Genomic DNA, 15,576 nt, shown 5'->3' with positions numbered 1-15,576 from the left:
GTGATCACAGGTCCTGCACTGGACATGGTGAAGATGGTGACAGCCCACCACCTGAGCGTAAGGGGAGTCGAGGAGAGCGCTGGGGAGTGTAAAGCTGCTTTTTGTAGCCCCCCCAACCTCAGACCGAATGAGCATTTAAAGCTGTATTAAACCCGAAACCAAAATGACCGATCATTACATGTGGTTGACTGCTGTAGTTTTCTTTTTTCAGCTTTTTTTTCCCCTCTGTGATCTAGTCAGTAATCCTGTATTAGACCTCATGCACAAAGGACTTTTTTTGAAGCTGCTCTTAGGGGCATTTAGCATTTTGGTGGGTTTTTTTCTGCCTCTAAACACCCCTATGTATTAACCTATGTATCCATGTACACTTAGGCTGGCCATACACGTGTAGATTTTCGGCCAAGAATATTTGTTTCAAGAATATTCGTTTGATTTCTAATCGTTAGTGGGGTCAAATCCATGTTTGTTTGCGACAGCAGTGATGGAAAAATTCAAAGGGGCAGGAAGGAAAACTTTTCTCGATCAAACAAATTTTCGGCCAGTATACGTGGTTATCGTGCAGAAATGACATTCGTTTTAAAATCGAATGTTAAAAGCAAAAGACAATTTTCGAATGATATCCGTCCATTCATGGAATGCGCTAAGAGTTTTCATATAACTTTTCTTACGAATATTCTCGACTGAAAATCTACACGTGTATGGCCAGCTTTAGGTTACTTTCATACTGATCTTTAGCAAAAACGTTTGCTGTGCTTTTTTTTACAGGCCATGTGACTCAAAAACCGCTCCAAAAATGCAACACGGGTGTGTTTTTTTAAGCTTTTTTGCTGCGTTTTCCATTCATTTCAATGGAAGGGTACGTTTTTTTTACCGCACCAAAAATGCAGCAAACAGGATTTTAAAGAACGCAGCGGACCTGTAATGGACCAGGGTGTAGAGTTGCATATGATTACATGGTCACACATTTTTCTTCTGCTTTTTTTAATACAAAAGCAGAAATAAATGGATCGGTGTGAAAGCAGCCTGAGGCGTGTAGAAGCAGAAAAACCCCACTACTAGCGTGTCCAGGGGCAATGGTGTTTTGGCAGGAAAAAAAAAATGCATGATGCACCTAAACGCATGTAAACATATCTAAATGTGCCTAAATGCTAGCTACACTTAGCACTTAAATGTTTTTTTAATTTCAATACCCGGAATAAATGTATATTCTGGCCAATGAAATGAATCAACACCCATGAGTTTGATGCACCTAAACACGTTACACGGATGTGTTAAGCACAGGGGCGGACTGACAACTCATAGGGCCCCCGGGCAATAGGGGATCATGGGGCCCCTGTGTCCTTGCCCACACTCAAAGCACACCCAAAAAAGCCTATAAAAGGCACCAGGGGCATTTCATGGGGCCTCCTACTGACCCCGGGCCCTCGGGCAGTGCCTGAGTGCTCGAATGATCAGTCCACCCCTGGTTAAGCACCTTTTCTGCCAAAACCCCACTGCCAGGAGGAAAGGCATCTGTGAGAGATAGAAAAACTTCCTGTGTGCTTGAGGCCTTAGAGTGCCTTAACTCTGGATGAAGGAGCACAGGGGGAACCTTTGGAGAGCAGCATTGTCAGTCTGGGGGGAGGGGAGTGTCAGATGGATTAGCAGATTTAAATACACTAACAAATGGAAGAAAAATTCCAGCTAAGTCTAGGTTCACACCTATGTGTTTTCCGTTGCATGTTGCAGAAATGCCCAGCAGTCCATTTAACATGATTTCCTATGGGACAGATTCACATCTCTGTGTTTTCACTGCGTTTTTTGTAAAGGGTCAGCCCAGGTTCACACTGATGCGGTGCAGCACATCGCATGTGGAACCGCACCGTATTCCTATGCAAATCACATGCGATTTCTGTGCGGTGCAATTTGAAACATACATTTTGAATGGCTCAAATCGCACCGCATCCACACAAAAAAAGTGCAGAACCCTTTTTTAGTCCAGGTCAGAATCTGATCGCATGGGTGTTCACATCGGCACATCGCACTGTGTTTCAAACTGATTTCAGTGTGTCGTTAACAAAAATACACACCTGCAGCGGTTCGTACGAATGTGGTGCAATGATGATGAGGTGCAAAACCCGTGCAAATTCCGCACCGCATCAGTGTGAACCCAGGCTTAGGGACTTTTTTTAAATGCAAAATGTTCCATTTTTGGTTCTATAGACTTCAATGCGTTGATGCACTTTTGATGCGTTTTAATCTGCCCAGCAACAAGTTGAAAAAAACAACGCAAAAAGCATTAAAAAAGCATCAAAAACGCATCAGAAATGCTAAAACGCACTGCAAAAGGAACTACAAAAACGGATCAAACGCAAACTGCATATATGTGAACCATGCCTGACACATAATAAGCACTTACAGCAACATATTTTTTGTTGTATATAAATCAATAAAAGCTGATCATTGTAAGCACCCCTGCCAGAAGCAAACGGTTTGTCTGTTACATCTGCAGGGTGGCTTATTCTTTTGCAAATCAACAGACTTGCTGGCTGGATCAGCAGGTGAAAGTAGAAAAAAAAGCCTACAAATAGAAAACAAATGCAGGTATCACGTGGACGAATGGACAAGCTGCAATATAGTAAATGTTTGATTTGGGGTTAATTAACCCCTGCAGTGCCGGGTGGATAAGGGAAATCTCTGATTGGATGACCCCCTTGTCGGTGACTGCGGATAGAGGACAATGCGCACTTTCCCAGACAGATCCGGGGGGAGCAGTGACTGAGGATGATGATGAAGGTGATGAGGATGATGAGGATGACACTCCCCCCCCCCCCCCTCCCCGGTACTCACAGTCATCTGCCGGCTGTCCTTCGCCTTGGCCGGCCCGCTGTCCTTGGTGCTGGCGGGGTGCAGCAGCAGCTGCTCGATGCACTCATTGCCGGGCAGGGACGAGCTCTTCTGATGGGACAGCTGGTGTCCTCCTTGCTGTCCGTCTCCATCCCGGGGGTCCCGGCTCCGGTTGGAGGGCAGAAGGTGATCCCGGAGGCGGCGCAGAGTGGAGCCGGGCTCCGGGGTACTGGCGATGCTGCCGGGGCTACTACAGGGGGCGCTGGAGGGCACGGAGTCGGCCCCGGAGCAGCAGAGGTTGGGCTGGGAGGAGGAGAAGACCCGGTCCAGCACCTGTTTCCTCCTCCGGATGCCGCTCCAGCGGATGAAGCCCGGCACCACCTCCTCCATGCTGGGCCCCTCGGCCGGCTCCTTCCTCCGCTGCGGAGGGGGTGAAGGGCAGGGTGTCCCCGCACTGCGGCGCTCCGGCTTCCCACCTTTCCTGGACCGGCCCAGCTGGAGGTTCCTGAAGAGCCGGGCCTGCAGAGAGGAGCCCGGGGTGTCCGCCGGCTCCATGCCGGACCCTTTCCTGCTGCTGGCCCTGGAGCGCCTCAACGGGAAGCAACAGGAGAGCAGGCACCGTGGAGGCTTCAGCCCAGCCCAGGAAGAGCCGCACGAAGGGGGCGTGAGGAGGAGGAGGAGCGGAGCGCGGAACCCCACACCCCGACACGGCGGCTCAGGAGTCCGCGCCTCTCCGCACACAGCCGGCCGGGGAGCTGAGCGATGAGTGCCGCCCGGAGCACTTCTACCATTATTTATGGCCGGATGGACTGCGGGCTATGCGGAGGGACGTTCGGGGACACCGACTAGATCGTCCCGTCCGATCATCGCACCGAATACACCGATCTCCTCCGGATCCCGGAGAGCCTGGCACCGGTTCACCGGAGTAACACGTGGAGGGGGCGGGGACACCCATCTGTGTTTACTGCACTGTCATTTCATAGGCTGGACATATGTCTACGCCCCGCCCACTCATTGGGATCCAGAGGACAGAGAGATCCCTGTAATGAGATCCCCGGGGGAAGGACAGAGAAATCACCGAACTGCATTGTCATACCAGGAGGAGATTTCATAGAGATCGCCCTTCATAGGAATTATTGGAGGAGAAAGATCCCCCTGGGACCACTGGAGGAGAGGGAAGGATAGGGATTCACATTCTTCATTGAGATCCCTGGATGAGAGGATAGAGAGATCATCTTCACTGTGATTCATGGGAGAGAGAGGATAGAGAAATCATTGTACATCATTGTGATACCAAGAGAGACCCCTCTTCACTGTGATCCCTGGAGGAGAGAAGACAGAGATCCCTTTTCTTCACTGTGAGCCCTGGGGGAGAGATCCCTCTTCAATGTGATCCCTGTAGGAGAGAAGACAGATCCCGTTTCTTCACTGTGATCCCTGGGGGAGATATCCCTCTTCAATGTGATCCCTGTAGGAGAGAAGACAGATCCCTTTTCTTCACTGTGAGCCCTGGGGGAGATATCCCTATTCAATACCTCTGTCTTCACCCATTTCTTCACTGGGATCCTTGGAGGAGAGGACAGAAAAATCCCTCTGCACTGTGATCCCTGAAGGAGAGGGTAGAGAGATCCCTCTTCAGTGTAATCCCTAGAGGAGAGGACAGAAAGATCCCTCTTCACTGGTATCATTGAAGAAAGATTTCTAGAGGAGAGGAAAGGACAGAGATTCCTCTTCTTCATTGAGATCCCTAGAGTAGAGATTAGAGATATCCCCTTCACTGTGATGCATGGGATAGAGGATAGAGAAATCACCGTACATCATTGTGATACCATGAGAGATCCCTCTTCACTGTGATCCCTGGAGGAGAGGAGACACAGATCCCTTTTCTTAACTGTGATTCCTGGAGGAGAGGACAGAGATCCCTCTTCACTAAAATCCCTTAAGGGGAGGAGAAGACAGAGATCCCCTTCTTCACTGGGATCCCTGGAGGAGAGGAGGAGAAAGAGATCCCTCTTTTTCACTGAGATCTCCTGAGGAGAGGACATAAAGATCCCCTTCACTGTGATCCCTAAAGGAGAGGAGGAGAAAGAGTTCCCTCTTCACTGAGATCTCCTGAGGAGAGGACGTAAAGATCCCCTTCACTATGATCCCTAAAGGAGAGGAGGAGAAAGAGTTCCCTCTTCACTGAGATCCCCTGAGGAGAGAACGTAAAGATCCCCTTCACTGTGATCCCTGAAGGAGAGGACAGAGAGATCCCTCTTCACTGTGATCCCTGGAGGAGATGAGAGAGTGATCCTTATTCACTGTAATCCCTAGAGAGGACAGAAAGATCCCTCTTCACTGTGATCCCTGGAGGAGAGGACAGAGTGATCCCTCTTCACTGTAATCCCCGAAGGAGAAAGAGATCCCTCTTCAGTGAGATCCTCAGAAGAGAAGACATAAAGATCCCCTCCACTGTGATCCCTGGAGGAGAAAGAGAGATCCCCTTTCACTGTGATCCCTAGTACAGGATAGAGAAATCTGCAAACTGCATTGTTGTACCAGGAGGATATTTCATAGAGTTCTTCCTTCATAGGAATCCCTGGAGGAGATTTAATAGAGAGCCCCCTTTACCGGGATCACTGGAGGTTAAGGCAGAAATCCCCCTTCTTCATTGAGATCCCGGGATGAGAGGAAAAAAAGATCCTCTTCACTGGGATCCATTAGAGAAAGATAAATAAATCACCCTACTTCATTGTCCTATCAGTAGATTTTAAAAAGATCCCTCTTCACTGGGATCCCCAATGGAGAGGACATAAAGATCTTCACTGTGATCCCTGGAGGAGAGAGATCCCCTTTCACTTTGAGTCCTGGAGCAGAAGACAGAGATCCGCCTTCTTTATTGAGATCCCTGGAGAAGAGAACAGAAAGATCCCCTTCACAGTGATCCATGAAGGAGAGGATAGAGAAATCACCATACTTCATTGTGATACCTGGGGGAGATTTTAGAGAGATCCATCTCACTGTGATCCCAGGAGGAGAGGAGAATACAGAGATCCTCCTACTTTACTGGGATCCCTGGAGAAGAGGACATAAGGATGTCCTTTACTGTGATTCCTGGAGAAGAGAGTAGAGGACAGAAATCCCTCAACTTCAGGGGAGACCTGGAAGAGAGGAAAAGACAGATCCCCTTTCTTCATTGAGATCCCCGGAGTAGAGGACAGGGAGATCCCCGTCACTATGATCCCTGAGGAAGTCACAGAGATCTCCACTGTGATTTCTGGAGGAGAGAAGAAGACAGAGATCCCTCCTTTCTTGGGATGCCTGGAGGATAAAGATTCCCTTCACTGTGATTGCTGGAGGAGAGGAAAGAACAGAGATCCCTCTTACTTCACTGTGATCCCTGGTGGAGAGGACACAGTGTTCCTCTTCACTGTGATCCATAGAGGAGAGGAGTGGACAGAGTTCCCCCCTACATCACTCTGATCTGTGGAGGAGAGGCCAGAGAGATCACCCTATTTCACTGTGGTACCTGGGGGAGAGGAGAGGACATGGAGATCCACCTTCACTGTGATCGAGAACCTCTTTTTCATTGTGATTCCTGGAGGCAAGGTCACAGGGATCCCCCTACTTCACTGTGATGCCTGGAGGAGAGGAGAAACTGCTCTAGTATCCCCATAGCAAGAGGCTTGCTATTGGGGGCACTCGGCAGGGGGTAAGAGCCAGGGCTGCAGGTGGGGGACCCAAACAGAAGAGGATCAGGGCTGCTCTGTGCAAAACTATTACACAGAGCAGGTAAGTATAACATGCTTGATTTTTTTTTTTTTTAATCTTTGGAATCACTCTGATGGGAACCCTTATGTAAGGGGAACTCTAATGTTAGAAGGACTCTGATGGGGGCCTTAATGTAAGGGGGGCACTGATGTAAGGGCGGACTCTAATGGGGACCCTGATTTAACAGGACTTTAAAGCAAGAAGGACACTGATGTAAGGGGGGCTCCAATATGGATTCTGATGTAAGGGGTCTCTAGAGGTAAGGGGTGAAGGTAAGGGGTCAAGGATTTTTAAGTGTGACCTCCTCCCAGCAAGTGATGATGTCACTGGGATCTGTTCACACTCAGGATCTAGCAGCAGGCTCATGTACAATGGGGGTTCTCTGCCTCCTGTCTCACGTCCTGCTGCTACAGCCATGTTGTAAGGTAAGGGTGGACTCCAGTGGGGACCCTGATGTAAGGGGGGCTCTGATAGGGGCACTGATGTAAGGGGGGACTCTGATGTAAAGGTGGACTCTGATGTAAGGATGGACTCTGATGAAAGGGAAGACTTTGATGCAAGGGGACTGTGATAGGGACATTGACTTAAGGGGAATTCTAATGGTTAACCTGATGTAAGGGGAGACTCTGATGGGAACTCTGATGTAAGGGGGCTGTAATGGGGACTTTGATACAAGGGAGGACTGTGTTGAGGACACTTATGTAACAGGACTCTAATATAAGAAAGTCTCTGACAGGGACCCTTATGTAAAGGGAATTCTGATGAGAACCCTGATTTAAGAGGGGTGCTCTGATGAGGACACTGGTGTAATGGAGATTTCAACGTAAGAAGGAATTTGATGGGGACACTGATGTAAAGGAGGCTCTGATGTAGGGGTTGACTCTGATGGGGACCCTTATCTACAGCGTTTGAAAGGCAATGTTTTGTAGGATGTGGGTAGAAATGCTCAATGTATTTCTGAAATGTGTATTTTGTGATGGGGTTTCTATTTGGTTGATTGAATGGCCTTCTGCACCGCAACAGCCAAACATCCCCAAGAATGCTGACATCAGTGTCTTTTGGATGTTTTATTCCACTGTGAAACATTCATCTTTTTTCTTGCATTATGGATACAAATACAAAGTATGCAGCTTGGAAGCTTTATACAAAATTAGTGAGAGTAACAAGTAGCTAATTTGTTTTTATAGTATTGGAAAATAAAACACAGTTTGAAATCAGTGTGTTATTTCATTTAATTAATCTTTAGAATATTGTGTCATGGTTAAAATAAAAAAGATCTATAAACCTGAGATGTAGTAATCAGTCTCAGATACAGAATGTGTGAAGAAATGCTTGCTGAGTAAATGGTGGGAAGCCTGCATCCAAAATAAGTAGCAATTAATATAACTCTAACAAATGCAGTGACAGTCTGAAATGCTGATGGAGCATTTTGCCTCCTTCAGGGGGTGCTCTCAGTTATCTGGTTCTGCAGGACTGGCTCGATATAAAGTGTGCAATTTTTAAAATGTGACTCAAAAGTGTGTAATCTTCTCTTCAGTCTTCATGTTGGTATACTGTTCCATGGCAATCCCACATGGAAAATATTGGGCTCTATTCACTAAAGCAGATCGCAAGCGATATTTAAGTGTCTGGACACATTTATTAGTAATATTATACAGGATTTATATAGCGCCAACAGTTTGCGCAGCCCTTTACAAGATGAAGGTAGACATTACAGTTACAATACAATTTGGTACAAGAGGAAACAGAGGACTCTGCTCATTGGAGCTTATAATACATTTTCCCTAAATATCGCATGCAATCCTGACACTGTCAATTCGCTTTGCAGTTTTGTGGTATATACCGCAAAATGCTGAAAGCGCTCTGTAAATACTGCATGCAAAGGATTAAATTCACCGAAGGAAATAAATAATTAACCACTTCCCGACCGCCCTATCTACATACACGGCAGACGGGAAGGTGCACCGTTGTGGGCTAACGGTCCTGTACCTCAGCCTGCATCGATGGTTCATGTGCGGCTCACGGAGCCCCAAGATCGGTGTGTCACTTGGACACAGCGGATCACATTACCGCTGTGTTCAGGCAACCCCGTGGTGTTTTACCATGTGACTGCTGTGACCAATCACAGCACTCACATTATAAACACTGGAAACTGAAATTAAAGATCACTTCTCTCTGCTCTCAGTGTGGGAGCAGAGAGAAGCGATCCTGCAGTGTGTGAGTGTATAGCTGCCTGTCAGGCTACTTTCACAATCACACACTGCAGTGCCAGCCATCCCAGTGCCTCAGTATAGTGTCCCTGTGTCCCTGATCACTACCCCACAATATCCAAAATAAATAATACAGGGAGGCCCTGTCGCCTGTTCCAGTGTGCACAAAACACCCCCATACACCATACCAATGTCCTGATTACCACCATACCAGTGTCCTGATCACTGCCATTCCCCAAACCAACACCCTGATCACTGCCATATGCCATACCAGCACCCTGATCACCTATATACACCACACCAGCGCCCTGATCACCGCCATACATCATACCAGTGCCCTGATCACTGGCATACCCCATACCAGCATCCTGATCACTGCCATATGCCATACCAGTGTCTGTCATTTTAGGATCTCAGCTGATTCATTTTCAGATATATATTCCACAGTTTGTAGACTCTATAGCTTTCACACAAACTAAATACTATAAACTGTTATGGGTTATTTTTGTGGGTGATTTTTTCAACATTTTTGGTATTTTTTCATTTATATAGCAAAAAATAAAAAACCAAGTGTTGATCAAATACCACCAAAAGAAAGCTCTATGTGTCTCAAAAAAATTATACAAATTTCATATGGGTACAGTGTTGCATGACTGAGTAATTGTCACTCAAAGTGTGAGAGTGCTGAAAGCTAAAAATTGGCCTGGACTGAAAGGGGGTGAAAGTGTCCGGACCTGAAGTGGTTAAATGCATGCAAGTAATACTAAAGGTTCATTTCTTTATTTTTTTTTTTTTGTAAAATAACAAACACGTCTATACTTTCCTGATCCTTGTAGTGGTTTTGTACAGAGCTGCCAGGATCCTCCTTTTCTCAGGTCCCCCGCAGGCTCTCCTGGCTATTCCTTTCTGTCGGGTGCCCCCACAGCAAGCAGCTTGCTATGGGGGTACCCGCTGCTCCATGTGTACAATCACAAATAGAGCCATGGCTTGGCCCCGCCCCATCTCCTCATTAGCTGACTGGCTGTGATTGACAGCAGTGGGAGCCAATGGCTCCCACTTGCTGTGTCAGCCAATGAGGAGGCAGAGACCCAGGACAGCCGAGGCTGTCATGCACATCGCTGGATCTTAATGAGGCTCAGGAAAGTATTGGGGTTGGGGGAGCTGCTGTACACAGAAGGTTTTTTTTACCTTCATGCATAGAATCTTTAAGTAGTGGTCCAGGCATGTGGTATTCAAGGAATGTAAAACTATAATAACCAATATGGAGTAGTTTCTGTCTTTTTTGGATCACTTCTCTCAACAGTAATGCAAAGAAACCTAAATGTGGAAATCTATGGGGTTGATTTCCTAAAGGAAAACGTTTTTTTTTAGTTTTGGATAAAGTGCCAGTGGATTGCAACACTTGTCCGGTTTTTATTGCTGTCTGTGTCCCCATTAGATTCACCCTCTCTATTTGTACTGTTTACCATAATCATTGAAAGTGAAACTAAAAGAAAATTCCAAATGTTGGGTTGTCCTCAGAAAAGTAATAGAGGAGACATCTTCCAGTGGGGAAATGGCAAAAAAAAAAACCTGACTCTATCCATAATGAAAAAAAAAGTTTTGCCTATAGTTCCACTTTAAGGCAAATAGACTGTGCAGTTTGCAAGTTGCTCCAGAGCTTAATATGTGAGGTAAAGCTTCACTGTACAAAGAATACGCAAACACATGCATGATGGATGATGAAGTCAGCAGAGCTCCCCCTCATTTACTAAGTTTTGTAGAAACTTCATTTGCACACAGTGTGCCACAGTAGTATACTCTGCCCCCTTTCACATCACCCACTACAATAGTGGCCTCTGACCCCCCCACAGTAGTGTCCTCTGCCCCCCCACACATCACCATCCCCCCCACTATAGTGTCCCTCCCATTGTAGTGTACCCTGCCCCCTTCACATCAACCCCCCCCTCCCCACTGTAGTGTCCTCTCCCCCCATAGCTGTGTCCTCTGCCCCCCCCATAGCAGTGTCCTTTGCCCCCCCCCATAGCAGTGTCCTCTGCCCCCTTCACATCACCCTTCCCCTCACTGCAGTGTCCGTTGGATAGAGGGCGGGAGCAGGAGCTGCCGTTGCTAACTTTTCATATCAGAAAGCTGGTAATTGGTTGCTAGGACCACCCGGCTTCCTAACAATGATTCAACTGCTGGTTAACTGCAGCTGCTCCCAATCCCACCCTCCGTCCACTATGCTACCTCCCACTCTCCGTTCTGCTGTGAAGTGGGAGTGGCGGAGGCTGAGGGGAAGCACCGGCAGCCTACTTGGAGATCTACCTGTCTACCTACCTATCGACAGGTTGCCGACCCCAGATCTAAATCTACCCCATTATATGTAGTAAATATATTCATTTTCTCCTGTCATTTTGCCAGATTTTTAGAGACTTTGTGAATATACAAGCATACACATTTTCTGCAAAAAAACTACCAATCACTCCAAACATAGTACAATGTGCATGCATATCACAATGGTCTAATCCCTTGTTAGAATATATATGTCATATGTAGTGGGGATAATTTACTTTTTCACAATTATTTGTAGAGATATCTTCCCACTGACATCATTGATCTGTTTAGCTATTCATGAGGGGGTAATTCTTCCCAGTGACCACAAGTGTAAGGAACATTCTTCCCAGTCACCATCACACTAATGTAGTCATTTTTAGCAGGGGTTTCCTGAAACTGGAAACATATTCCAAGAGTTCCTCTGTGTTGAAAAGGTTGAGAAAGGCTGCTTGAAAATTTAACAAAAGGCAAAATTTTCTTTTTCATTTTACATAGAGTAAAGGAGGGCTAGAATCCGTTAGTTATTTTTTATTTTTTTTTTCCATCTGTGTCCACATTGGAAGATGTCCCCTCTATTACTCTTTTGGGGACAACCCAATATTTGGGATTTTCTTATACTTTCACTTTCAATGATAATGCTAAATAAGATGAATAGAGAGGGTGAATCTCCCTAATGGGGACAGACAATAGTAAAAACCTAATAGGTGTTCTAATCCCTCCCCACACTATCCAAAACTTAAAAAAAAGTTTTTCCTTTAGTTATACTTTAAGTAAATACAAAATATCTTTATAAATGTCAAATACTGAAAGAAAATAGTATCAAATATCACACATACAGTATATATAAATACCCTTTTTCCACCAATAAAAAAAGACAACATTGTTTTTAATATTAGTGGAAGAAGGGTATTTATAGATGTGTGTGATTTATGATACTATTTTGATTAAAAATTTGACATTTGTAAAGATATTTTATTTTTATTTAATTTAACATAGTTGTTTTTGATACACCACCTGTGTACTGTGAAAGCAGCTTCCCTTTGACTGGTATTGTAATCACCTTTTTTCTTTTGTATTAATGCAAGGACCGCACTGGTTTAGTGAGTTGGCTTATTTCTATGGTTTAAACCATTTTACCTGTTTATTAGCAAAAAAACTGGCAGGGGTTCTAATCCTTCTCCACTGTATCCACCCCACTGGATATCGAAAGAGAGAAAATACAACATGGTTTCATGAGATAAATACCACATATTTCTGAGGAAATACCTCATGCGGTATTTTGAGATGTTTTTTAGTGAATGGTGACATTTAATTAAAAAAAATACTGCGGTATTTTACTGCATTTCTTAAAGTTGTAGATAGTGCATTGTGAATGGAGCCCACTGACACACAACTCCACTCCATGTTCCTTTTCCAATTTATAAATAGGATAGACTCTCACCTTAAATGATGGGACCTGGTTATCAAAGGTCCACAGTGCACCTTTCCCCTTTAAGGGGATATATGTAATAGCACCACCTGGTCTCCTCCACTGCACAGTAGGTCTTATTAGCACCCCTTCCCTTTAAAAGATGGCTGCAAAAGAATCACTTCGGCTGCTTCACACCACTGGTAGGCACAGATATATTTTCCATAGATAAATATGAAAACTAACAGTGTTCATTTAAAATGTTTATTTAAAATGAAAATATATAAAACATACACTCACATTACATTCATGTTCAAACCGCATGCTATTCTATGTGGTGCAATTTGCGTCCACACATTTTGTATTGATGTAAGTCGTACTGCAAAGTATCGGTTTCGGGTATCGGGAGCATTTTCATGAGTACTCGTTAAAATACTTGGTATTGGCACTGAGACCGATACCTGTATCGGTGCATCCCTAATTTTGAACATATAAGACCCCATTTGCTACAAATTGCCTGGAGCTAAGGACCCAAGAAGACAAAACCTCCCTCAACACTATCACCCCATCCACATACAACTAGCCTTCCCCATCTTCTCTTCCTCTTCACCGCCGGCACCCCAACCCTTCTCCTCCTTACATTCCTCCTCTGCCCCCTGCTGCATCACAGGGTTGGAGGCAGTAGGCAATGGATCCTACTGGCCCTGAGACAGAAGCAAATCCTCCTCTTCCTCCTGCTGCTGTGCCTCCAGTGCCCAGTCTATCAGGACACAAAGTGTGTGCTCAAGGAGCAAAATCGTAGAATCGCATGAGAATTCCCACTAAGTACAGTGTGAACAGGGCCTAAGTCCTGCCCTTCCTACCCCCAATCCTCCTAGTGAATTGAATCAAATCGGGGTCCTGTAAAATTATTTGATGGGGTAACAGGTGGGTACACTTTAGCTTCCGGAAGACAAGGCATTGCCCCAAAATTGGTATGGACAAGCCTTCGATAACAAATTGGACCAGGATTCAGGTTCAGACGTAGGTTTTTCAAGCTAGCAAAAACATACTAAGCATATTGTGGTTGCTACCTAAATTCATAGAGCAACCTATATAATGTACATTATAAGGTAACTGCTACAATATTTTATTTCGCACTGCAGCTCTGTAATTTGTTTTACAGTTGATGCTTTGACTTTAGAAATTCTGCAGTGGATTAAAAAAGTTCCTAATGTCTACTGATCTGTACACTGCATTTAGGTTCCTGTTGGTTTGCTCAAGCTATGTGTTAGAACCATTGGTTTATGAGACATTTTTGCATCCATGGTAGTTCCGCACGTAATGGAATGTAATAGTAAAGTATTAATGGTACAGTCATATAGTATTTACACACTGTACTAATCCCCCCCCCCCCCAAGTTTAACAATGCCTGTACAGAGGAAATAATATCTGCATCATTCTCAGGATGCCCTGCAAGGAATGCAGCACTTTCTAACAACGTTGCCCTAACGCAAATTTGGCTTTCCTAACTGTTGGCAGGTTACATCTGTTAGAAAATTCTGTTTGATTGACTATGATTGCTGTATTTACCATGCATTGACCTTACATATCTTTTAGACAACTAACGCTCAGGTGAGTTTTGCATTTTTGGCAGCTACTAGTTTTTTTCACTGCCAACATTCAGAGACAATATTGTACATATTCAGCATGAACTGGATTAATGTTCAGATGTATCTCTGTGTATTGGTTTAGGCAATAACATTTTTTTATTTTAGATACAAATACAAATATTACATTTAAATAAAATGCAGATGGTAAAAATCACACATTGATTAAACCAGGTCAGCTCCTGACACAAAGGTAACAGATTTACATGGTTAGTTCACCTAAAGGTTATATTTAAGTGATAGCTGAAGCTAAATGGGTCACCCTCTCAGATACCTTAGATATTGGACTTCAATATCCAAGGACTGCCATAATTCCTGACCACCTGGAAGTTGAGGTGACTGCCTGTATTTGTGTGTTCCAGCTTCTTGTACTGGATTCCCTATAATAAAGATTTAATAATTCAGTACGGAAAGCGGTAACCCTTAATAATGGCCACAGTAGGTGTGTAGATCCAAGAACTCAAAAGCAAAGATCTTGCAAAAAGGATTTCTTAGAGATATAAGTAACCGCCAGTTTGTCTAAAGCCCAACTCCAGGAAAATAAGAAAATAAACAACCACACAGCACCCCTTTATATTCTGCATTCCTAACTCTATAATTTTGAGACCCTCCATAGTAGAAGCACATATATAATTATGGATAGACTGAGGGAAGATTAGCCTGGAGGGAGCCTATTCTGACTCAGATTGTTGTGATAGTGATTTATCCCTTGTGAGACCTCTCTGCCTAGCCTGTATAAGCAGATATAATCACTGTGGGCAATCCTTATCAGATAGCTTGAACTCACCAATACTGTGTTCATCCAGAAGTTGCTTTATTCTGTACATGTGACAACAGGATACAGCAGAATGAATGGTTTCCAGTATTATGCGGTCAAAAGATGATACTTTCTGTAGCGTACTATGCAGAATACATGTGTCCCTGTTACATGTGGTCTGTTAGCTGCCTCCATGACACAGGAAGTGCTGAACTCAAGAAGAAGGGAGGAGCTTCATATACAGAGGAATTGTGTCATAGATCTCAGGGAGGTAATATAAAACAAATGCATTACCAAATAAGGCCACTGGATGACAGCATAACTAACTATAGAAATGTCCATAGGAAATGGTACAAAAAATAAACTACATTAATTCTCATGTACATTAACATAAATATTAATTGTGTAACAGCATAGAGCCCACCTATCCTTAAAGGTACAGGGGCAAGCTGGACACACATGAAGAGGCTCTGCAGCTTACGCATGCACACTATATTGCCAAAAGTATTGGGACACCCCTCCAAATCATTTGATTCAGGTGTTCCAATCACCTCCATCTCCACGGGTGTATAAAATCAAATACCTAGGCATGCAGACTGCTTCTACAAAAGTTGTGAAAGAATGGATCGCTCTGAGGAGCTCAGTGAATTCAAGCAT

General features: G+C 44.7%; 1 protein-coding gene across 5 annotated transcripts in view; it reads right to left on the bottom strand.

Annotated features, from left to right (window-relative positions):
* The window catches only part of MCTP1 (multiple C2 and transmembrane domain containing 1), a 916,692-nt gene extending 912,950 nt beyond the window's left edge, over nucleotides 1-3,742 (bottom strand). For 4 of the 5 annotated variants that reach the window (XM_089679152.1, XM_089679154.1, XM_089679155.1 and 1 more), the window contains exon 1: nucleotides 2,830-3,742. In XM_089679152.1, coding sequence (XP_089535278.1) covers nucleotides 2,830-3,381 — 552 coding nt within the window. In that variant the 5' untranslated portion in view covers nucleotides 3,382-3,742. The remainder of the gene's footprint in view (nucleotides 1-2,829) is intronic. The other variant, XM_089679153.1, reaches the window with a different exon arrangement.
* Nucleotides 3,743-15,576: the final 11,834 nt, after the last annotated feature.

Source organism: Staurois parvus, unplaced genomic scaffold (assembly GCF_062004578.1).
Source record: "Staurois parvus isolate SC_StPar_1 unplaced genomic scaffold, SC_StPar_1.0 ptg000218l, whole genome shotgun sequence".
In the NCBI taxonomy this organism is placed as follows: Eukaryota; Metazoa; Chordata; class Amphibia; order Anura; family Ranidae; genus Staurois; species Staurois parvus.
The sequence above is the reverse complement of the archived record's forward strand: the minus strand, read 5'-3'. Positions and strand labels throughout refer to the sequence as shown.